The sequence below is a fragment of the Manacus candei genome, unplaced genomic scaffold (assembly GCF_025592945.1).
Source record: "Manacus candei isolate 608988 ecotype Guabito, Panama unplaced genomic scaffold, ASM2559294v1 h1tg000051l, whole genome shotgun sequence".
NCBI classification, from domain to species: domain Eukaryota; kingdom Metazoa; phylum Chordata; class Aves; order Passeriformes; family Pipridae; genus Manacus; species Manacus candei.
The window spans coordinates 3,242,228-3,267,905 of record NW_026138099.1 but is presented as its reverse complement, the minus strand read 5'-3'; the positions used below and the strand labels follow the sequence as shown (position 1 = coordinate 3,267,905).

At 35.1% G+C, this 25,678-nt stretch overlaps 1 protein-coding gene across 7 annotated transcripts in view; it reads left to right on the top strand.

The window, feature by feature from the left end:
• VPS13A (vacuolar protein sorting 13 homolog A) overlaps positions 1-25,678 on the top strand; it is a 105,665-nt gene that overhangs the window by 49,217 nt on the left and 30,770 nt on the right. For all 7 annotated transcript variants that reach the window (XR_007906908.1, XM_051801305.1, XM_051801306.1 and 4 more), the window contains exons 34-52: positions 62-209; positions 1,027-1,177; positions 3,616-3,740; positions 4,577-4,746; positions 5,331-5,551; positions 6,724-6,956; positions 9,490-9,582; positions 10,082-10,438; positions 11,180-11,281; positions 12,602-12,760; positions 12,879-13,140; positions 14,641-14,801; positions 15,893-15,996; positions 17,288-17,582; positions 18,717-19,112; positions 19,880-19,984; positions 20,085-20,231; positions 24,516-24,644; positions 25,314-25,447. Coding sequence is in view for 6 of the 7 variants with exons in the window: in XM_051801305.1 (XP_051657265.1) it covers positions 62-209; positions 1,027-1,177; positions 3,616-3,740; positions 4,577-4,746; positions 5,331-5,551; positions 6,724-6,956; positions 9,490-9,582; positions 10,082-10,438; positions 11,180-11,281; positions 12,602-12,760; positions 12,879-13,140; positions 14,641-14,801; positions 15,893-15,996; positions 17,288-17,582; positions 18,717-19,112; positions 19,880-19,984; positions 20,085-20,231; positions 24,516-24,644; positions 25,314-25,447 (3,492 nt within the window). In the remaining variant the exon portion in view is untranslated. The remainder of the gene's footprint in view (positions 1-61; positions 210-1,026; positions 1,178-3,615; positions 3,741-4,576; positions 4,747-5,330; positions 5,552-6,723; positions 6,957-9,489; positions 9,583-10,081; positions 10,439-11,179; positions 11,282-12,601; positions 12,761-12,878; positions 13,141-14,640; positions 14,802-15,892; positions 15,997-17,287; positions 17,583-18,716; positions 19,113-19,879; positions 19,985-20,084; positions 20,232-24,515; positions 24,645-25,313; positions 25,448-25,678) is intronic.

Here is a 25,678-nt window from a genome sequence, read left to right as displayed (position 1 = left end):
TGTTTGTTAGAATGTGTAAGCAAAATATGTAAAGCAGGGAGTATTTTGTTTCTGTTCACAGATCCTGCTATGAGCAAGGTTCTTTGCAAACAGAAGTACAGTTGCTGCAGCCAATCAATCTGGAAGTAGCTGTTGAACGAAATTTAGCTGCCGCGTGGTATAATGAAGTTCCTGATATTGAAATATCTGGCCGACTCAAGCCTATGAATGTAAGCACTCATTTCTGAAGTCAACTGTTATAATGTTTGAGGAAATTGGATTTATTTTTCTCTCCATTAAAGTCCAAGCTCATTTGTTAGGTTGTTGTTTGATTTCAAGACATAGATGTAGACTGGATTTTGTTGCTTGATAGGGGAAAAGGAAGCGGATAGCTTTCTTTTCTAATCTGAGTTCTGTGTTTCATCTGTGATACTGCAGGGAGACTTTGTACTATAAGTTACTGTTATTAGTTAAAACATATTTATGCTGTTATAGCCTTCTTTTACCTTCAGTATCTTTCAAAGAAGGATTGGAAAAAGTTGGGGTTTATTGGTTTGTTTTATAGCAGCATGAATTCATACCCATGACAAACCTGAATATGAGTTAGTGCATGTGTTCATTTAAATTTAACATGAAAAAATATAAAGGTTGTCAGGTGTATGAGGAAAGCCATTTTGCCAGATTTTGAAATAGAACTCATAACTATTAATGTAAACTACCTTGTGACTAAATGCACATAACAGTTTTGGGTGACTGGAAGTCCAACTGCATGTGTACATCTAATGTTCTAGCTTCTAAACTGTAAGTTGGTAAAGAAATTTTTTGGATGAAAACAAAATAATGTGCGACTGACTTCTAATTTCTAGAAATTACCGTAAAGGTTTTGTGAATTTGAGAAAAATATTTTACTTGGTCTTTAGTCTCCTAAACAGAGACTCATATGAGATTAATTTAATTTATCTGTTTACTTGTAAACTCACATTTTAGTTATGGAAAGCTACGTGAACTGAGTTGTAATTGTGATTTTAATTCCAATTGTTTTTAAAGCTAATTCTCAGTCAGGAAGATATTACCACAATACTGAGGACACTAAATGAAAACACAGGGGAAAGCGCTGGTGCATCAACATCTTTTCCAGAAGCAAAAGAATCAACTAGATATAGTAGTGATATGCATAGTACTTCACAGCACTCTGCAGGTAATATTTTCTAAAATGACATAGTCTGGCATTTTTAGGTATTATTATCAGTCTATTACTTTTGTTGGAATTGCATTTATAAAAGGATGGCAGATTCAGTTGCGTTTAACAATACTGTAGAATCACAGAGTCATTAAAGTTGGAAAAGACCTCCAAGATCATCGAATCCAACCTTTGAGTGAACACCACCACATCAACTAAACCTCAGCACTAAGTGCCAGATCCATGTCATTTCTTGAACACTTCCAGGAACAGTGATTCCACCACCTTCCAGTGAGCAGAAATTCTTACTGATGTCCAACCTGAACCTCCCCTGGCTCAACTTGAGGCCTGTGTCGTCTTGTCCTATCACTAGTTGTCTGTCAAAAGAGACCAACCCTTGCTACAACTTCCTTTCAAGTAGTTGTAGGGAGTGACAAAACCCCTGAGTTTCCTTTTCTCCAGATTAAACAACCCCAGCTATCTCAGCTGCTTCTCATAAGACTTGCGCTCCAGACCCTTCCTTCACCAAGTCTGTTGCCCTTCTCTGGACATGCTGGGGCACCTCAATGTCTTTCTTGTTGTTAAGGGCCGGAACTCAATGCAGGATTCAAAGTACAGCCTCTCCTCAAGTGCTGGCTGAGTATCACTTCCCTGGTCCTGCTGACTGTAGTATTTTTGATCAAAGCCAGGATGCCACTGGCCTTCATGGACACACTGCTGGCTTATGTTCAGCCGCTGTCCACCAGCACTCCCACATCCTTTTCCACTGGGCAGCTTTCCAGTCACTCTTCCCCCCAACCTGTAGCGTGTCATGTGGTTGCTGTGACCCAGGGTCAGGACCCACCACGTGGGTTTGTTGAACCTCATGCTGTTGGCCTTGATTAATCAATTCAGCTATCCAGATCCTTCTGGAGAGCCTTCCTACTCTCTAGCAGATCATCAAGTCCCACCCAACTTAGTGTCATCTGTGAACTGACTTGATCACCTTGTCCAAATCATCAGTAAAGATGTTGAAGAGAACTGGTCCTAATACTGAGCCCTGGGGAACTCCACTGGTGACCGGCCACCAACTGGATATAATTTCATATCTGAGGATACCATGGCATTTATGACCACCAGGGCACACTGCTGGCTCATAGGCAGCTCACAGTCCACCAGGATCCCCATGTCCTTCTCCACAGAGCTGCTTTCCAGCATGTTGGCCCCCAACCTGTACTGGTGCCTGCGGTTGTTCCCCAGGAGCAGGACCCTGCACTTGTCTTTACTGAACTTCAGGCAGTTCTCTCCCATTTATTCAGCCTGTTGAGGTTCTCCTTAAGGACTGCATAGCACTCTGGGGTATCAACCACTCTTCACAGCTTTGTGTCGCCAGTGAACTCACTGAGGAGGCATCTGCCCCTCCAGGTCACTGATGGAGAAGTTGAACAATACTGGGCCCAGTATTGAACCTTGGAGAACACCACTAGTGACAGGCCTCCAACTAGATCCTGTGCCACTGATTATGACCCTCTGGGATCTGCTGTTCACCCAGTTCTCAATCCACCTCACTGTCCACTCATCCAGGCCTCACTTCCTGAGTTTACCTGTGAGAATGTCGTGAGACAGGGTCAAAGGCCTTGCTAAAGTTGAGGTAGACAATATCCATTGCTCTCCCCTCATCCACCAAGGTAGTTGTTTTATCATAGAAGGCAGTCAGGTTGGTCAAGTATGATTTCCCTTCAGTGAATCCATGCTGACAACTCCTAATCACTTCCCTGTCGTTCATGCAGACAGAGATGGCCTCCAGAATGCAGCTCTCCATCACCTGGCCATAATGTGAGGCAGCACTTACAAGTCTGTTGGTTGAATGTGGTAACATCCCAACTTTAAAAAGCTGCCATGGTACTCTTTTTCTTATGTGTGCTGGTTCCATTGCTGTTCAGATTTAGATCTATTTGTCTTGTCATAGTTATGGCACCCCTAAAAGTTCAATACATGTCATTACACATAGACTGTTCAGCACATACTAAATAAAAAGGCAAAGTTAAGAAAAGCAGCTTTCGTTGAATTCCTGTATTAAATGTGAAAAACAGCAAAAATGTGGCAGATGAACAAATGAAGATGAAAGTTAGTTTGTATTCTTTGTAACATTCTGGCAAGGAGTACCATACTACACTAAGGGACATTGTATATTTATGTCTTAAAGATGGTAAAAATCACATGTAGAATATATAAGGGGAGTGTTTTATATTCTCAAATGTTGTGTGATTTTGTGAAAAGTAATTACAGAAAGCATGATAAACAAATCCTAAGTGAGGATGGATTTACATGTGGAAGAAAAGGGAAATTGTTGTCTTCATGGTCATTAGTGAGGATGTTTTGTTTTGTTTTGTTTTTTTCCTTGTTTGCAGCCAGGTAATTTTCTTTAGTGTTAAGTAATTTTCTTTAGTGTTAACTGTTTTTCTGATTTCTGAAAGGTGTAACTGTTGTGACATCAGCTGTTGTGGAATTGCATTCACCTGTACAAATAAAAACAACACTAAAACTGGACTTCAAATTCGACTCTCTGACTTTAGTGTTGTATAGTCCAAATTCAAAACAGGTAAATATTATTTTGGTTACTAAGAGAAAGCAACAGCTTTAAGGTTGCTTGGAGTCCTGGAAATTCTGAACAAGAATAGTTTAATTTATGAGGAGAGAAAGTGTTTTCTAGCAATAGTAACAAATGTGATGGAAATGATAAACAGCTATTTTAGCTAAATCACTTCGCAGATACTACAGGAAAGAGAATAACCGACATAATATCTGTCATCTTCTGTGATCTGAATAAAAATCTGATGGAAATTTATCTTAGTTTAAAATACAGTTTGGGAAGAAAAAAATGCAGAGGAACACAGCCTATACATTAGTTACACATACACAGACACACAAATAATTTTTGGTTTTTTTTGTGGAGAGAGATTTTGAATTTGTGTTTACAGTAGGAATGCATTTATATTCATCTTGGTTTAAATTTACAGCAGATTTCTGACAAAAGGTAATATTTTATTGTAGACTTATTGGATATTATTTTAGATTATGAACATTTTCCAGTGTCTGGTTAAACACTGCATAGTCATAAGAGACAAAATTTAATTCTTAATTGACATCTTTGCATATACTATGTGTTCTTACATACAAAGAAACCAAAATTGCATTACTTTCTTGTAAACATTGTCTCTCTCTCACTGATGTAAGCTCGCTTTAGAAAGATGATAGAAGGATAAAGCTTTCTTTAAGTTTTCTCTGTATTTTATTTGTTGTGGTTGTCTTTTGAATGAGTAGTGGACTCATTTAATATATTATTTTTGGAAATTTTATTAGAATAAAACTGTATATCACACCAGTATATTATTTTCCCTACCTGTAATGAAGTCTACAAACATTTGATTTAAACAGGTTACCAGTTTGGATCAGAGAGATGACCTTTTGAAGCTTGCAGAGCTTAAATTAGTTTTGATGTCAGCTGCTCTGAAAATGTTATCAGATGGCTCAATGAATGCTTCAGTCAAACTGACAAATTGTACATTAGATGATAAAAGACAGTCAATCCAGAAGGCTACACCAAGGTCTGTGATTTGACATGGATTACTGTTTACTGGAGTTTGACAAATAGTTAAAAATGTTCCATTTTATTAGTATTCTGTTAAAACTGCTGTTGTTTTAGCGTACCTGTTACTGTAGACTTACATGTCTTACTTGGTTTTTGTTCCACATATCTTTGTGAGAGACCAATATAAATGCTAATAAATGAATAAATGAAATAAATCAAACTGTCAATATGAAATTAATAAATATACATTGAAAAATTTTTGCTTTCTGCTTTAATGAACTTTTAAGACTAGGATTATTTTTCTTGAGTAGTAACAAATGTCAGTGTAGTACTTTTGATATGTGAACAAGGAATTATGATGATTTGATTTGCTAAAGCTATCAACACCCTTAGTTATCAGTGTATGAGAGTCCAGTTAGTTTTAAAGTTATATAAAATTTATGTTAATGCTTTTATTGGTCATGTTTTAAAATTATTGGTATTACTTTTTAAATTCACTCTTGTTAATGTATTGCAGCTAGATGAGAATCTTGCATGTTTTTCAGTATTTGTGGCTGGTTTTTTATTATCTCATTAAATACCACCTTAATTGTCTTTCAGAATGGTGGAAATGAAACATGGATTTGAAAAGAAAGTTATGGTGGATATAAGCTACAAACAGGGGAGAGATGGCACTGTTCTTGATGTGATTGTTCAAGAGATATACCTTTGTGCAAGCATGGAGTTTCTACTTACTGTAGCAGATATATTTCTAAAGGCTAATGCAGAAAGTGCTGCTGCACAGAGAAATCTCAAACAGACATTACCTTTAAAGGACCAAGGTATATACTGGGAATAGTTTAAAATCTGAATTTAAATATCCACGTAATTTTGGCATTGTAATACTATTTAAAAAAATACAATACTCCTTTTATGTTATTTCCTGTGTTTATGTGTATTGAACAGCTTCTTGTAACTGTGTTACTTTCTTTGCCTCATGGAAATAGGTTCCTGACCTTTGGTCTTTATTTCCAAATGAAACCTTGTCTTACCAGACAAAGGAATACTTAAAGATGCATGTTTAAAATGAAATAAAATAAAATGGAAAAGGACAGTTACAGCTGGCATTCTTTAGGCTTGTTTTCTTTTGTTTATAAGGATGATTATCACTGTCATCATTTTCATCCTTCTGAAGAGTGATGGACCATATTATATTAGGCTTACACATGAAATCAGCCTGCCTGATACTGCTGCCTAGAAATGTCATTTCACTTGGCCACTGATGCGCATTTCTCCCTACATCAGAAGACAGGCTTTTAGGTTGAGTATCTGATATCAAAAATTAGAGCATAAGAGGAGGAAGTAGGCTTTTTTATGCTTCCAGGCCTCAGGTAGTTTGCAGCAGGTGGGCCAAGCAAGTCCCTGTTTATTTTGGTTTTGCTTTACTGTGCCCTAAATATCTTGGTTGTGTCCATCTCAGCCAGGTCTGTTGTGATTATTTGATGATGATGAAAATCTAAACAGGTAAGGAAGTTTTATATGAAAGTATATTGTTATTGCAAATGGTTACATCAAGCATCAGTAAGTGCTGCATTATTATCCCATGGAAAATGTGGTTTTCCTACTCCAGAGAGTAAAAAATGTGCCCAACACTTTCGTAGTTGGCTGATGTAGGTATTGAATAAAACTGATATTCAATATCAGCTAATTGTCAGCTGATTATTGTCAGAGACTTTAACAGTGCTGATACTGTTAAAGTCCTTTTGATTTTAACAAAGACGTTTTGTGGAGTCTTTTTTTGTATCTGAAAGTAACTAGATATTTAATGGTTTTGTGCCTCCAGCAAAGATCTTAGAAATCCCAGCCAGTTGCAGGGATCTACAGATTTGCTGACACCAGTTATGTTAGATCTTATCACTAAATCTTTAAAACTTCCACATAAGTTAAAAAGAGATGCAAATGATTAAAATTTAATCTTTGAACAATTAAACTAATGTAATTTATGTTTTTGAAGCACCTGTGCAGCCTGTATCTACAATGGAGATGAACATTGTTATTAAAAATCCAGAGATTGTGTTTGTGGCTGATTTAACAAGAAGTGATGCTCCTGCATTGGTGGCTACAACACAGTGTGAAGTCTTCATTAAAAATAGCCCTGAAAAGTACAACATGACAGCTGCTGTTAAAGACATACAAATGAAAGCATGCCCATTTATTCCAGAAAAAAGGAATGGGAACATTACTACGGTGAGTTTACAAACATCCAGTGTGTATCTAAAAGATGCTGTGTAACTTATACAAGCTAAAATACAAGTTATTTCTGAAACCTTCGTTGTTAAAATGTATACCACAGATAGATGAGTAAAATTTTGTGGCTAACATTTTGTTGATTTTATTCTGTTTTTTTCTGATATGCCTAAAACATCATCTTTGTCTTGAGGTGTTGATGTTTGCTTTGTATGACAAGCTAAATTGAAGAGCCTCAAGGAGTAAAATGTTAATTATATCTCATCCTGTGTAAGCCAAATAAATAGAATTTTATAAGTTTACACTATTTCAAATGCAGTATAGTAAATCTGGAATACTTTCAGTCTTTCAGTCTGAAAGTTTGCATCAAGTAGTTATGAAAGAGAATGACAGGGTCACAGAGAGAATGGGAAGTACATATTATGAAATAGTTTAATTGTGATATGCTGTTCATAAATTCCTTTGTATTAAGGAATTATCTGTTATAATTGAAGCTGCGTGTTTACATTTTAGCAACAGAATCAGACTTGTTAGTTACTGACCAGGTGGAATTGCATTGACTCCTGGAGCTTCTTACAGCTTTTCTGCCTGTACAGCGGAATGTACCTCAGTTAACTCTGTGATGATATTGTTGCATCAGAGAAAAAATTAAAATTGACACTATATCCAACTGTTAGCCATTACTCAGACCACTGATGAATTTGTGAGTCTTTTTCAGCTCTCTGTTAATGCTTGCTTACTTATGGAGTTAACACTGAAAAGACTAAAGCTATAAGTACAGAGGACTGGGACTCATTTTCAGGTAGAGTCGTAGCAGCTGAGTTAACTCCCTAGGTAGAAGTCTTTAGTTGCACTGATATGTTAATCTAGTCATTGAGAAAGAGATGCACTTCCATTGATAGCAACAACACAATGCCACATCACTTGATTTCCATTTCCGTAGCTGGCAAATGTGGCATAAATATGGCTTTCTTTGTACAAAGCAATTGGAAGGCTTCACACCAAGCTTTCCCTCTTACAGGAATATCTTCTTCCAGAACCTCATCTCAGACTGTAGAAACAGAGAAAAAGACCTGTATCTGACAGGATGCTTGTGCTATAGATAGGGAAAAAACTTCAGAGGACGCTAGTTTAAATACTTAAACAGTACCTTCCTTGAAAGATTCAGAATGTTCTTGAGTGGAATACTTAAAAAAAAAAAAAAAAAACTTTCACTGCAGGTAGCCACATAACCACTGTTTTGAAAACATGCATGTAAGCCAACTTATGAACTCAGGCTTTCTGTAAACAATCCAGTCTGAGAAAGTAATCAGAGGATTAGAGATTCCATGGCTGCCTTTGGTCAAGAAAGGAAAGAAACTAAGTGATATCAGGTTATGTGAAGATTACAAGATTGCTGAAGGGTGGTGTTGATAGTAAGATTTTATATTGCCTATACTTAAGGAAAACATCAGATTGGATGAGTTCATCCTTCTGATAACAGAATCATCAAGGTTGGAAGAGACCTTCAAGATTATCTAGTCCAACCATCAACCCAGCACCACCACAGTCACCCTTAAACCATATCCCTTAGTGCCACATCCAGATGCCAAATAGGTTTCCCCAGACAGACAGGAAACTAGCTTTTGGATATAGAATAGCACAAGTGATGAGATTGTTTCTATGCATTTCTTACATGTGCATTGCTTTAAAGAGGAATATGTTATTTTTCATTCCTGTCTGTAACAAAGAATAAGAAAAAATGTAATTAAAAAACGTAATTTGAGCAAGAGAGTATAAAATAATATTATGGACAACAAATTCTGTTAGCTCAAACTCACTTGGGAAAAGTGTGGTAGAACTGATTCAGGGTGTTTCTACGCCACCGGTGCCTGATTCAGATACAGGCTGATGTCACAGAAGACTGCAAAAATCAGTATGGTTTGAAATTACAGTTTTTGAAAGACTTACCTTCTCAGGTAGGGATTTGAGAGCAAATTTTCATGTCAATACAGTGTCAGTAGAGTCTAACTATATCTAAGTGCTCTGTTAATCACATAGCACTGTGATTTTGCTTATAGAGTTACCTTAGATTTGGTAAAATTCGGCAAGTAGAAGCATGCAGGGACTGATTGCAAAATAAAGCTGGAATTGGGATTCAAACAGTTATATGTTTATCCAGGAATACTGTATCTGTGTTGTTGATGTGTTGCTCTTAACTGAAAATGTGGTTCTCCTCAAAACTCAAAGGCATGATGGTGCAGTGTATTTGAAGACATCTGCAGACTTTACCTAAGGAGTAGAGTTACTGAAGTGTAATGCTTTTTACTGTAGCTGACATTTGAATCTTTAATGATTGAGAATGGCTGAGGTGATGCTTCTGGATACTTCTTTTTTTTTTCTTCATATTGTTAGTGTTCAGATTGCTCTTAATTTTGAAGAACCAAATAATGGTAACTTTTCCTTTCGGTACTTATATGTATTACTTTAAAGTATATGTTTTTTCAGATTTTTTTTTTCACTATTTAACATGTGTTTTTACTCTTTTGTATAGGTATTACAGCCTTGTGACTTCTTCTTTGAAATGAAACAGTCAGGTACTAATCCACAGAGAGCTGATCTAATGATTAAATCTCTAACGTTAAAAGTAGGTAGACCTTAATTGTGATTTTACTTTTCTGCTATTTCCTGCTCAGCAGCCTATGAAGTTGCTTTTGGCACATGTTTCTTAAAAAAAATAAAATCTGGAATGCCTGATGTGGGGAATTATTTCTGTTCTTCATCAGGTCACCTACCTGTTTAGCATGCCAAAACAAATAAAATTGAAATTGAATAATTGTGTCGCTGTGCTTCGCAGCTGGAATCTGTGTTTTATAAAATGACCTGATGTGGAGATACAAGTTTTGAAGTGTTCAGATAGATCATTGGATGACGCAGTTTAGAAAGCTTCCATCTGGAAAGAAGGCAGGGGTTGACAATCTGAACAGATTGAGCTATAGCTTGTGGAAGGGAATGCATTTTCAAACAAGAGTCATGTAGAAAATAGAAGTGTTTTGTTAGTGTAACATATTCGTTATACTTTTGTGTCTGGAAGCAGCTGTTTCTGTACTAGCTTCTCATTTCCAATTATTCCAATTTTTTTGTAGGTTTCACCAATAATCATAAACACAGTAATTACTATTACATCAGCCCTTTATCAAACTGCAGAAACAACAGAAGAAGAGATTAGTCAAATTCCTCCAGACTTGTGGAATAAGAAAGATATAAAAAATCTAAACATGTGGTTTCTTGAAGAGACAAATGAAAATGAAGATAAAAACACAACCACTGAACTAGTTCCCACAGGAGAGTCATTGAAAATTAAAATAGAATCTGTTTTTCTAACACTTGAAGCTGGAGTTGGGCACAGAACTGTACCAATGCTTCTTGCCAAATCCTCATTTGTTGGAGAAGTCAAGAACTGGAGTACTCTAATCAACCTACGTTCTTGTCTTGAGCTAGAGGTGAGGAATTCTACAATAAAAAAAAGTTTTCTGAACATGCTAACCCTATTATCTAAATGCTATATACATGTTATTTAGACAAGAAAAGTAAAATAACCCATATATTTAATGACTAAATTCCTGCAGATAAGTGTTGTGGGACCATGATGGGAATGACATTTTAAGACAGTTAAATTAAAATGAAAATCTAATATATTAGCTGTAATGCATTAATGGCACAGTAAGTGGTGTTATACCATCTCGCATTTACAGTTTTTACAAGTTCTCAAAAATCTGTTGCATCAGTACTAAATGTTGGAGTAACAACTGGCTAAAATTCTCTGATAATCTTCACTTAAGATTACAGTAGAATATATTCTTATGTAGTTTCTATAGTGGTACCAGTATTCTTCATAAAACATCCAAACTGGCTCATATTTGGAAATTAGTGACGTAAAGTCCAGTGATTGTTGTAGGTAGATTCTTCCTTATTTACAGTGCTTTTGACTTCCAGTGCCTACAGTTTAGGCCAGCATTATACTGAAAGTGATGCACCTTTTATTTGGAACTGGGTTTTTGCAGTAGAGACTTATCTGCCTCATTTATTTCTCTAATGCATTTGTTTCAGCTTATGGTGGGAGCTGAAAGTGCACTCTGATTATGAATCTTGTATGTTACCAAAATAATTAATATACTTCTAAATGAGAATTTTTGATTAAACAGTTGTATGTAAATTCCTAATTGACTTCTGCATTTTGATAGGTACACTATTTTAATGAGATGTTTGGGGTGTGGGAACCTTTGCTTGAACCGTTAGAAGTTGAGAAGACTGATTTATTCAAGCCATGGATTCTTGAAATCAAGGTATAGTTTCCAAAGCTGAACTTGAATCTTCCATTTCAATCCCTTAGAAAAAACAAATGCTCTGTGCCTTTCATTGCTGAGACTAATCTAACAATTTTATTCCTTCTTGTTGGTTACTTAGACTTTTTTTCCTGATTGGTGAATAAAACCAGCTCTTGTACAAAGGAAGATCTAGACTCACATATCTGTTAAATATTGTCTTTCAGGTGGTGAGATCTGATTCCAGTTGCACTAGATAATCATAATGGCTGGTTTGTCTGCTAGGCCATATGCAAATGGTGCATTCAGGGACCTTGGAAAGACAAACTATTCCTCTTGTTTCACAGTAGTATGTGTAGCAGAAATGTATTTGAGGAATTGATACCTGTTGACTAGCACAAAGTGTATTATAGGAGTAGTGCACTTACCACTTCATTTTCGTCTTTCATGGAAATAGTTTCTGGATTCAAAATAAATAAGACTTTATCTAAGGACAGAAGGTATCTTTTGTTTTTCTTCCTTCTGTCTTAACTGTTTTATTTCATTGCTTTCTGATTTTTTTCAAAAACTTTCAAGTATTTTTAACCTGAGAGATTGCCTAGGATGGAAAACCCACCCTTTTCCTAGGACTGTCATCATCAAACAAATTTCTACAGTAATGGCCTCAGAAGGATAAAGGTTATGGACTGAGATGTTGCAGTTAAGAAATTGCTATTAAAAATATTCCCAAGAATTTTCCAGGAAGATATGAGACCAGGAGAAAGGTAGAAGCTAGTGACTCAAACCTCATGTCTTCTTGCCCAGATGTGAAATATAACATTTGAAAACACATAATTTCCAAAAACGTTGAAGGTTAGAAAAATGTATTCCATTAGATTTTTATTTTTTCCTTCAACCAAATGAAAACATACAAAATAGGTATTTGATTTGGGAACATATAAAGACTAAATTTGGAGTTATTGTTTTAAGATGAGGAAATAAATTGTGTAAGGTTTTACACTGTGTTATTCGATATGTTAAGTTGAATGTTATCACACAGTATTTACTGGATACATTAGTAGTTAGTATTTAAGTGTATTTTCTTTAATTTTGAATAATCATAAATGTAGCTACTATTACTGAAATTTCATTGACATCCAGAATATATCTTTTGTCTCTTGTCTTATTTATTCTCCCCCTCTTTTGCTTTTATTTACAAATAAAAATATGAACAAAAAAAAAAAGAGAGAGAACCGTGGCAGGACATAGTAATGGGAAAGGGAGAGATAGAGAGACTTGACGTGAAACTTGCTTATATAGAATGAGTGGTTAGATAAGAATTATTTAAAAATATCCTTTCAGATGAAAAAGGCAAAAAAAGTGCTGCTTGAATCAGATGATGAAGATGAAGAAAACTACAAAGTTCCAGAATATAAAACTGTAATAAATGTTTCCTCAAAAGACCAGCTCAACATTACACTATCCAAGTGTGGACTGCAAATGTTGAGTAACTTGGGCACGGTAAGAAAGATTTCTTAACTATGCCATGTTAGAATTGCTAAATGAATGTTTTCAGAGATCATCTTGATGAAGTCTTATTCAGTGCGTTTATGTTTTGTATTTCTTTTTTGCTTCCTAGGCATTTGCTGAAGCAGCTAGTCAAACTTCAGACATCTTCAAAAAAGACCGAGCACCGTTTGTAATAATAAATTCTTTAGGACTTCCCATAATGGTCTTGCCTAGTGATGCCTTTAGTGTCCTTGATGTTGAATTTGGAGCAAAAATATTTCATTTAAAAGATGGAGAGAATTTAAATATGGAATTTGTTAGAACTAAGAATGAAAGTGACCAGTTCACAGCGATGACAACACTGAGTAGCAAGAGATTTTACATTCAAATCTGTAAGTTACAAAGTTCATACATCTTCTGTTTTTGTAAACACTACATCATGCGTAATACTGTGTCTTATACAGGTCAATAAATATTGGAGGACTCCATAATGTGAAAGCAGTGTTTCTTTGGGTTCTAGATGTGTGGCAGTATTTGAAATCTCACTTTAGTCTTTGAGGCTAGAAGTTATATGTATCATGCTCATTAATTTTTGCAGCATAAGTTTTCTACCATGATAAATTATTTAGGTAAGTAAGTGATATAGTTTGAAGCTGGCTCCCTGCCAAGTCTCCAAATCCTACCACAAGAAGTCCCCCCCTGCCCCCCCAAACCTCAGGGAGAAGAGGGAGAAAACAACCAAGAAAACCCGAAACGAGAGAGAGACAGCTAAAGTGATATATATAAATATGTATAAATATATTTACGCTTATGTTACAGTTATATACGATTGAAATATATACAATTTCACAAGGGAAAGGGAAGGGGGAAGGGAAAAAGGAACAAAACCAAAATAAAATATATATATATCCCGATTAGTAGCCCACTATCTAACAACTAAAAGAGTTAGCAAAGAAATAGCTCACTACTCTCCTTGGGACAAGCGAGAGTCTCTCTGGAACGATCGCCGGGAACCTCTGTCTCCCAAGGTCGACAAGGCCTAACCAGGCCTCGCTCCCCAACACGGCAGACTCAACAGCAGGGAACCTGCACCTCCAAGCCGCTGGAAGGAAAGAGAGCGAAGGCCTCTCCTCCTTTCTTCTTATAATCTGGCTTACGTAAAAATCATAGGGAATACTGGGTAAATCTGGGCACTTCCTTGGTTACAAACTGGTCACCAAGGAAGGCCTAGGCCAAACTACCACACTAACCTTTATTGCAATCAAATATTTTTGTTTGCATTTATTTATTATTGCAGAATTAAGCTGCTCAAAATAATTTATTTTTTTTTTTGTAGAATTCTGAGCCCTGTATATTTACGTGCTTATAGAAGTTACTCTTAAGGGCGATGTTCTTAAGAAAAGATTGTTTTAAATAGTTTTAAGCAAACCAGAGTTAAAGCTAAAATTAAAATTTATCTATTTTTAATGGTGTATGTGTTAACAATTTAAATTGATTTATTTTAACAATTAACAATTTTTCAAACTTGACCATACAATGTGTTAGTTGAATTGTTTTTGCAATATAAGAGCTGTACCTTTGTAATAAGCCATTACATCTTGTAAACATTTCTTATGAAGCATTAGCTTTATTTGCAGTAGCAAAACCTACTTAAATATTCGAGTGATGGAGTCATTTACTCCTTCTCCTGTTGTAAAAAAAAGAATCTTTGCTGTTTCTGTAGTAACACTGCAAGATCAGCATATTAAGAGTGGTGATTTTCCTTTTTCATCTGATTTTTTTTCTTGTTAGATCAAATGACACAGAGAATTCTGTTGAATGCACATTTTTGTCCTTCAAGTGTATTTTTATGCTCATTTTGAGTGTTTCATGTCTTATCTTGTAAATCCTAGGTCCGCATAATCATTCTACTGTGGAAAAGATTCCATTGACAAAAGTGGGTCGATGTATTTACAGAGTGAGACACGAGGAATCAGGTGTTGAAAGGTCCATTGTCTGCCAAATTGACACTGTTGAAGGAAGCAAGATGATAACTATACGTTCTCCTATTCAGGTTGTTATATATCCATACATTTTAAATTCACACTTACTTTAATTTTTTTAATGAATGAAAATGACCCTGTAGTCTTTAAATAAAAATTAGCAGAAGCTGTTTTAAAAATGTACCTGGATGGTTCATATAACTTTGGTTTGTGTATTATAAAGTAGTTTAGAAGAGATTTTCAAGGAAAAAAGCTTTTTCAAAGTGACAGACAGGGGTTGAATGGGGGTGGAAATCCAACAGATTTTCGATCAGGGTAATTAATCAGTAACGTTTCCTAATACTGGCACTAATTTCAGTCTTGTATAAGTGATCAACTTCTTTTAGCCTTATTGTGGTTCCACAAGCTTATCCTTCAATCAGATTATTTTGTTTTCTTCATCCTGTACCATTGATACATTAATTTTAAATTTAGTATGTTGTCAGCTGAAAAGCAAGATCTCTGAGCATATTGAATAGTATTTTTTGATAGACATTATATGGCTTACAGATACAGGGATGATTCAGATATTAGTGTTCTATAGCAATGGTGTTCCTGTTATATTTCAGTTGCTTTTTTTGCTTGAAGTGGTTTACAGCTTAATTCATGACCAGATTCACTGTTTGATTCTTCCCTAATTTTTTTTCCAAGAGCTAATAATGTCATTAAATTAACTCTGAAATAAATAAATAATAATGTTTGCAAAGAAGAGAATTACATGCCCTCAAATGATAATTGACATTGATGATTTAGCCTTAAACATTTGCCTTCCCATGTGTTTTCTGCCATATGGATTTTTTTAACCCACATACCTTTGTATCTATTACATTTTTAGGAGACTGTTCTTTGGAAACTTATCATAGAGTCCAGATTTACTTGTCTTTGGTTTTTCAGGGTCTTATGTTTCTCCTTGAAAAGCATTTTACACTTAATATATTTATTTAATAAATAAAAGATAGCATTAAAATGCACAATTAGATAATTTAAAAAGATTTGCTGTTTTCAGAGACAGTTCTTCTGAAATGTGACCTCGAATGGTAGATGGGTAAGATGAAAAAATGAGAGAGCTCTCAAAATACTGCATCTTTCCTAATATATGTTGCTGGATTTTTATTTCACACAGATAAGGAATCATTTTTCAATCCCCTTAAATGTTTTTGAGGAAGGAAGATGCTTAGGGACTGCTTCACCAGGAAATGAATTCAACATACCCTTTTCCTCTTACAGGTACCTTATTGCATTGTTCCTTTATCGGCAAATATGTTTATACATTGTGAATTATTGAATCCATAGAATTATGCTAAAAAAATTTTTCTCTTTGCTACCTAATACTGGAATAATACTGTGCTATCATTATTGGGTAGGATCTTCTCAGGGCATCTAGTCTGAGTTAACCAGAATATTATTTCATTGTTGAATTGGAAATATTTTGAAATCCATTTTTCTGAACAAGTTAAATTAGCTAAGTTACTTTAAAAATCTGAGCTCAGGTGCTTCTGGATTTAATAATTTTGTGATTGTTATCCACACAGTACAGATTTTCTTCTTAGTCAGGTGATGTCTAATGAAGTAGTACAGCTTTTTTTGTTTGTTTTTCTGAAAAGTCTTCTTTTGATTTTTTGATTCTGAAGTAAAATATTGAAACTAATACACTTAAACTCTATTAAAGATGTAGATATTTGTCAATCTTAGAAAAACGTGGCTTACAGCATAGCTATACTATTAGCACATCCATTAACAACATAAAACAGCAGTGAGTTTTCATTTACATTTTAACTGAACTGTCACCAAGTTTTAGGTAGGTAGGTTTACTTTGATGCAGATTTTTTTTATGATAACAGAGACTTTTCCCTTCTGTTTTCCTGCACATATTCTCCTTATTTTTTTCACAACTAAAGCCATGTATATTTTTCAGTACTTAAGTTACACTTTACTTAGATTCATTGATTTGTTAATATTTCTAACTATATTTCTTTTAATAAGTTTTAGTGACATTCTGATTCATTGCACAGATGAATTCCACTAGGCAGTAAGAAAATGTGTCCTAACAAAAAATCTTCAGTCAAGGAGCAGCTGTATTAGATTAAAGCTGTTGCCTTAAAAAAGCCATGTGTGTAAATAATCCATAAACTTGATGCTTTATGTGACTGAAAAGAAAGGCACTTTCTGCACATCTGTTATAAGAGTAAGTTGTTTATCCAGACCTTTTGCTTGGAACAGGAATAGAGAAGCACTTGTAAGGATATTCAGTAGCTTCTTCATAAGAATCTCCAACATGCCTTTCTTTGTAAAGGAAGAATTTGGTTGTATGGAACAAAAAACCCGTAGTGTTACAATAACATGAACTTTTGCGATCCAGTCCACCTTTTGATTCCTCCTTTAATCAAGATAAAGGCAGGGAAAGAATTACTGCTAGAAATTGTCCAAATAATACTAAAATGTTCCTGTTTCATAGTACTTTTTTATAATTGAAAAATTCAATCTCATATTGAGTATCTAAAAATGTTTTCATTTACAGATCCATATTGAGTTTGCAACCACTAGCCAATGAAAATGCAGTGAATGGAGAATATGATATGTGTGAAGGAATTACGTTTGATGACATCATAAAAAACGTTGACAGTTTGTTACAAAGGAAATGCCAGTCTGTGGGGTCAACTAACCACTCTCTTATCATCAATATTGTTCCTGTAAAAGATTCATTGACATCTTCATGTGCAGAAGATCAATGGGATTTTCCATATGTTGTTCATTTATGGCCTTCTGTTCTTCTCCACAATCTTCTTCCTTATCTAATAACTTTTTCTGTAGAGGTAATTATTTAATGCTTGAATTTTTTGTGATGTTTCCCACCTATGATATGAAAGTTTACCAACTGGGTGAAATGGAGATTAAAAGAGAGGGATTCTGTTAGAGTATTTGTAAACCAAGTTCAGAGATCTTATATGGGCAAGCCTTTCTGCAGAAAGGAAATATTACAGGAGTGTGAAATGTGGTGGTATTAAGTCATACTTCAGTTATATATGCAAAGTAAAACTTAACACTGTATAGGTTTGGGTCTGTGAGAGACTCACACTGTTGCGCAAGTGCAACTTAAGCCTAATTAAACAGTGTAGTTCTTCCTGTGAATTCTGACTGCCTCAAGTGACATAAGTGGATCAGCCTATTGGTAGCATTTTATGTGGTGTCACTGACTTTCAGCAGTAGCGTGCTTTTAACAATGTCTCACACCCCTGCCTTTTTGCCAGGTTTTGGCTAATGCCATACTTTAAATTCTTTCTAGATGAAATTGAACAGTTAGGTGACTAGTAGGCATTCATTCCAGTGCCAGATGAGAGCCAGTCTCGAGTAAAATACTTAAAACATGCCGTGTAGACATTGATTCCTCAGCACTAAACATTTCATTTTGTGGATCTGCTATGACTATGTCCCACTCCTTACTGATCAGGGTAATAGAAATATTGTTGGGAGACAGATTTTTTTCAGATGGTATTAATATTTAGTATTTGGACTCAAATAATAGAAACTAATAATAAAACTTTTGTCACAAATACACCATTACTAGAACTAGAGACTTTACCCTATTCCAAATGTATGAAAGTAACAGGCTCTTATTTGAATGTCTCTTAAAACTTTAAATTTAGTGAAGGAAATACTGTGTTGAGGAAACTGTCATTTAGGCATATTTGTGTGTTTGAATTTAATGACAGATGGTGTTAAATATAATGACCATGATGTACTGGGGTTCCCTTTGCAAAGTGTTGTATTAAGGTAGTTGTTTAAGAAAGTAACACAGTTAAATAGCATAAAAAATATTTTAAAATTGTGCCTAAATAACTTGTATCTGAATTTTTAAAGCTAGCTAGAAAATAGAAGTTGATATGAATTTTACATGTGATTTCTTTAAGTGTACATTGCTCCATTGCTCAGTTTCTTTATTTTTAAAGGGTAATGGGAACAAATATGACACTCTACAAGAAGGAAGTTCAGCACAGATTCATAATGCAGTCTTGGATCAAACAAAACTAGATTTGCAGTTGCTTAACTATCTTGATCAAAATTGGAAGAGCGAGTACCATATAAAAAGCGATCTACCTGATATCAGCTTCACGACATTTTACTGCATCACGGAGCTGGATAAGACTGAACTGGATATTGCTGTTCATGTGACCTACAGAACTGGGCAGATGGTTATAGCAATTCACAGTCCATACTGGATGGTTAATAAAACTGGTCGAATGTTGCAATACAAAGCTGATGGTATTCACCGCAAGCATCCTCCAGATTACAAAAAGCCACTCCTTTTTTCTTTCCAGCCTAAGAACTTCCTCCAAAATAACAAGGTATTGTGTTTTGCAAAACCTGGCAGCTCTGTACTACCTCATGTTGTTGTATGAAAGTATTTTTATACTTTGAAATTTATCTACACTATGCTGTGCTCTGTAGAGGGCATGAAACCTACATGATACTTCTGTCTAAAGAGAGTATTTTAAATGAGTGTCTTGTCAGATATGGTTAAGAAGTTTACATCTTTGAGAGAAATAAAATTCACTGAGAAGTGTTTCCTAAATAAAAGAATTTCTTTTATTCCATTTAAACTGCATCAGTAAAGTCCTTATTCCAAATAAGACATAGGCCTTGAGTAGGAAGTGTAACGGTGTGGTACTTGAAAAATCAATGCTTGCAGTGGTGGTAGGTAGATTAGTTCTGGGTTTGTAGAATGCTGAGGTTAAGATTCATTCACTATTTGCACTTGCTGTGAATTTTCTGATGCTGAAGATCACTGATGGATGAATGATATGAGAGAGATTACAAGAGTGTGTTGATTTACCTTTGAAGTTTTAGTTGTGATAAGTTTTGGAAAGGATCCTTATGTGGTTGCTTTCACTGGAATGCTGTACACTTATAATGCTTATTCCACATGACTTATAACTAAGCATGGTAGAAAATACATTTGTGAGATGATACTGGCACTTATGTCTTGACTTATCTATAGAAACACCAGTATTTCCAGTATGCACTTATATTTATGTTTATCCATACTTTTTATATAATTTTAAATGTTTCAGTGACTGTAAATTGAAAATAAATTCAGGGTGCTTCTTCACAGGTGCAGCTTAGGGTAACGGACAGTGAACTGTCTGATCATTTTTCACTGGACACTGTTGGAAGTCATGGTTCTGTGAAATGCAAGAGTCATAAGAAGGAATATCAAGTATGTTATATTTATCTTTCAAATTCATTATTTCCAGGAGATATGAATGAAGTAAGAAAAGACTAGTGTACTTCTTCTAACAGTGTCTTTCTTTCCACAGGTTGGTGTCACCATAAACAACAGCAGTTTTAATATTACTAGAATTGTAACTTTCACTCCATTTTTTATGATCTCAAATAGAAGTAAATATACTTTGGAAGTAGCTGAAGAAGGCAAGGAAAAGTGGATTCCCCTTGTTTTGCAACAGGTAAACTTATAAGGGAAGCTATTCCCAATTTTGTCTCTAAGGAAAAAAAGTTGGTTTGAACACTCACTGATAAAAAACATGAACTATTATGCGTTCAGTGATAATGGCTGAATATATCATGCTTTTTTCAATAAATTATCCTTGTTCTATTACCATTTCTTAGTCTTGCATTGGGACATACTGTAAACCTGGTTTGCATTGTAATTGGAATTTTTTCTCTGTCACCTTGCATCATAAACAATGTCAGAAAAAAACCAGTACTGTTACTGTATTATATCTCTGCAGTGGCACTGAAACCTCTGTTCAGTTTAGCAGTGGTATGTGGTAGAGTATTTTGGCTGATCTGGTATACATCAAGCAACTTTATATGGGAAGAAATTCCCTCACGTGAATTAGTTCAGATAGCTCAAAATTCTTCTTCTGGAACTAGTCTCACTGATGGTTTTTAGTGCTCAGTACGTAGATCCCTCTAGAGAGGGATCCCTGGCCTCAAGGCCAAGTGTCATGAAAATGAGGTATAGACTGAAGCAGACTGGGTGTGCAGCTTGGCTGTTTGCACTACAGTATCACACAATTATGTTTTGTATGTGTGTTGAGTCTTGGAGCCATCATACCTTCCTCCAGAATGTGTAGGAAAGGCACTACCTGTTTGGGGTAGCGTTGGAGGTCTCTGAAAGCTGAAAGTGATCAGTACTGCTTTCTGGAAAAGAGTGACCTCTCCCTTCTTCCCAGCACCACCATGTTCACCACTAAACTATGTCCTCAAGTGCCACACCCACAGCACTTCCTGTGATGGTGATTCCACCACTTCCTGAGCAACCTGTTCCAGTGCCAAACCACCCTTTCAGTGAAGAAATTTTTCCTGATATCCGATATAAACCTCCCCTAGTGTAATTTTGAGACTGATTCCTCTGGTCCTGTTGCTTGGAGACCAACCCCCGCCTTGCTACAACCTCCTAGTTGAAGAGAGTGATAAGGTCCCCTCTGAGCCTCCTTTTCTCCAGACTAAACAATCCGAGCTCCCTCATCTGTTTCTTAAAGGATTGGTGTTCCAGACCCTTCACCAGATCCATTGCCCTTCTTTGGACACGCTCAAGCACCTCAATGTCACCATTGCAAATACTCCAGGTGGTTACTAAAAATGTTTGCAAACCAAAATGCAGAAGTTAAAAGAGCATTTTCAATCAAAATCTTAAGCAGATTTTTTGTTACATTTTTGGTACCTTCAACACACACTCCTTAAGTATGCCTCTTATCTTTGATGACATGGTCCTTAGAGATGTACCATTTAAATATCAGTATTTCAGTTAATGAATTTGTTACATTGTTCTATTGTGATTTTTGTTGAATGTACATAAAGATGTTTAGATCTTTAAATGTTGAAGACCATTCAACTTCCCATAACATTTATCATTTATCATTATTTTTTTCAAAAATAATGCTCTTACTCAAGAATAGACTGTTTGCCATAAGCCATTTTTTCTATTTCCTAATATTCTTATGTTCCTCTGAGCCAAGTGTTTGTTTGGCCTTACATAGTTTTTGTGTTTTTTACGTGCATGATTCCTCATCTAGTTCATTGACAGAGCTCTGAAATTGCAGTAGGTTCATGTGTAGTGGCATGGGCAACATGCCACTATATTCTTACTTATATTTTTTACTCTTAGAAAATATAGTCAGATGGTATTATTTCTTGGTGTTTTGTGGTTTATAGTTGATATAGAGTTGTTATTTGATTAAGCTGAATTATTTATAGGAACTTTTGGAATTTCTGCAAATACTATTCAAAGGTAATAGTTTTGAAAGTTGAAATACATTGCTACTTACATAACCTGTGTGTTTCTCGTGTCGACCCTTTTATTCATATGCCTATAGGATTTTCTAGTTTGTCTCACAAATCTCACTGTTTCTCAGGTGTTTCGTAAATGTACTAATTAATCATAATCTCTTTTCTGTTATAAAGTATCAAGGATAGGCTGTCAATTTTAGGATCACTCCTAATAACTTTTGAAAGATTAGATGTGGCAGTTTACCTAATGGAGCAGTAGAGGTCAATAGAAGAATCTGTATTCCCTTCTAAATCCTCTTTTCATATTGTGTTGATATTTTTCCCTTTGATAGGTAGTCTCTAGAAGTCCATGTTGTAACAAATAGGTCTGCCAGGGTTGTTCATTTGTAACTCAGTTGCTCAATCCAATGTCTCTTATTTCTTCTAAATCTAGGTAGCATCAAGCCATTATTGCTCTATCTTTGGGCATCCAGAACAGATTTCTAGGAACAGGTTTCCATCTGATCCTGAGATAGGAAACACTGCAATTTTGCTAACCTGAATTATTCTTTTAACTAATGCCTGTGATTTGTTTGAGTATTTCTCACATTACTCTTTTACGCTAGGTTGATCTTCAAAAAACCAAGCAGCTTGTTGAAATGTTAATTCATATTTTGGTTTGCTCTTGTTCTTGCTCCCCCTATTCTATTTTTTGTCATTTTAAGTTAAGCAGAGTCCTTCGTGCTGCTTTTCTTTTTTTGTACACTCGTCTTTCTTAGTGACAGATTACCTGTCTTCTCAGAGGAAAAAGCAATCCTTTTGTAGAACCAGTCTCCTCTGGGACATGTTCCCTGTCTGGAAAACAGTAAATCTATCTAAAACTTCAGTCATTATTTTCAGAAAAATCCATTTGTTCTTCAAAAATTGCAGTAGAATTTGTTGGACAGCGATTAGTGTGCAATGGCTTGCCAAGGACCATCCTTTGAATTAGGTATAATGCAAGACAATTGATAAGCATATATCCTTAAAGAAAGAAAGAAGACATTGCTGAAGACTGTCATAACACCATTACTAAATATAAAGATCCTGATGCAAAATTGAGATTGTTGAATAAATATAATGTCTAGAGGAGCACTTATCACGTGTGTGGTAAAAGGCTTGAAAACAATATCATTGTGTCATGTTCTGTAGCTAATTAATTTTTCAATTCTCTGTGGTTGATTCTGTAACATCTTGTTTAGCCAATCCTTTATATGTATTTTGGTTTTGATTTTAAACTTTTTTTTGCTTTTGGTGGATTCTCCTTGGATTTCCTCTGAGCTTCCTTAATTTCATGTTGAGACTTACTTGCTGTGTTTTATGCTAGGTTTACAACACAATTTAAATTTCCTTTGTCTGTGGGATACATATTGATATAAATAAAACACCATTGATCTTACCATTTAACTATATTTTTTCCTTTGTCTTTCTGCTTCCTGTGGTGTGAGAAACAATGGGAAAGGGAACTTAGTGGCATGGTAAGTTGGTGAACTAGTCTTTCACCACTGAAGATTTAGGTCTAGGATTCAGATGCAGTTGAATATGAACATCTCATTTCCTAAGCTACGTTGGAGAAAGATGCTTCTGAAATTTTGGATGCTGCACGTCAACAGTTTGAAATACAGGAAAACTGGTCTATCTAAACAGACTTTGGCTCTTGCCAGTTGAGAGTTAGTGTTAGTCATGTCTTCTTCCCTTGGCACGACTCTGTTAATTAGTTGGAAACTTTGCATTAGTTATAATTAGAACTTTTGTGTTCTCTGTCTCATGGTCATCTCCATTTAGTGAGTAAACTATTGAAGAGAGATTATCTGTGAGATTGTTAAATCCATAATTGCAGCGATTTCAGTTGTGAATGTGAATAGCAAAACATGCTCTCTGATTTAGCTACTTAATTCTTCATATTTTATTTATACATATTGTATACCCACATATATATGTGTGTATATGCACTTTTAAATATATGTGAAGCTTTTTAAAAGAACTGCTAGTTAGCTGATGTCCTGGGGAGAGTATTTATAGCCCTTTTTGTCATTCATTGTCACTGGAAGATTGATTTGTAATTTATACTTATTTGGAAACAGGTCTGTTAATGGACAAACAGTTTTACAGTTTTGTCTTTTTTTTTTTTTTTCAGATGAGCTTGGTATTTGCACTGTTGTAGCTATTTTATACTCTGGATTTTATATACTCTGTCCATTTTAAATGTACTTCTTCATGTGATTATGAAGTCTTACTGTTTCCACTTTTAGCTCCTTAACTCATCACTTTCTTCACTGTAGTTTGAATTATTTCTTGACTTCCTTTTAATTTATTGTGTTCAGATAAGTAATTACTTTTAGGGGTTTTAGTATAGTTTCTGATCCAAATCAATACACTTTTGGGTAAAATTTTAGTAGATGAACTTCGGGCTAAAGTGAATGCCATTTAACATGTAATTTGTTTTCTCACTTTAAAATTTCTGGGTTTTTTTCTAGTGCATTCCTTTTTGGCCTGAAAATGATGCCAACAAACTGCTTGTTAGAGTTGAAAATTCTGATCTCCCCCCAAAGAAGATAAATTTTGATCAGCAAGAAAACTGTCTCCTACTGCATTTAGACAACAAGGTAAAAATGGTTGCCTTTGCAAATTAGGTAAAACAGTATAAATCACTGTTTCATTTCCATTCTCAAAACTTTGTTTTCCCATACAATCAAGTATTGCAAAACCTTATCTGAGAAAAAGATTATGTTTATGTAAATGTATTCTTATGCTCTCTTTCCTGTGTGTGTACACACAGATATAAACAGGTTTTCTGTTTAAGTGCTTCTCTGGGAAGCAGTTCTATAGAAGCTGAAACACAGATTGTTTTGCAAGTATTGTCACTCTAGAAGTATTGTATAAGTTACTCTGAAAAGTAACTGACTCCACTAAATTTACTTTTATGTTGCAGGTAGTCTCATCTAGTAGTAGTTTTTAAATATGTGAGTGATTTTAGTAGTAGAATGTTTTTGAGGGCACTAATGCATATGATTGTATAAGGAAGGTTCCTCTACTACTAACCTGAATTTTCACAGTACGGAACTTGTGCAGTTTTGATTACTAAGTGAAATACTTGTTAACTAGTAGTTAGATCAAGGAAATATTTTGAAGATAAGGTAAAATGGTTTGTTTGTTTTACTATTTGATGGTTTTATCTTACGAGAGTAAAAGTTTTTTCAAAACATTTAAATTACATTTGGTTTCCTGGAAATCCATTCCATTGTTACTTACCTAGTAATTTTTACAACTGATAGCTTGGAGGAATTACAGTGGATGTTAACCTGACTGAACATTCTACAGTGATTACCTTTTCTGATTACCATGATGGCGCAGCTCCATTTCTGTTGATAAACCATACTAACGACGAAATTATTGAGTATGGACAAAGGTATGTATGAAGAGTTTTAGTATAGATGTCTGCATAGAGACATGTGAATTGTAACTTCATGTATTGTAAGCATGCCCATCACTTAAGAAACTTGTTTTTATCTCTTAAGAAACCTATTTTTTTAAAAAATGGCTGTCTAATTTTGTCAGAGCACCCAAAAATCTCTTGCTTGGTAAGTTGAAGGTAATGTATTGTTAGCAGTGTTATGTTGTGCTAGGTAGTTGTGCGAGT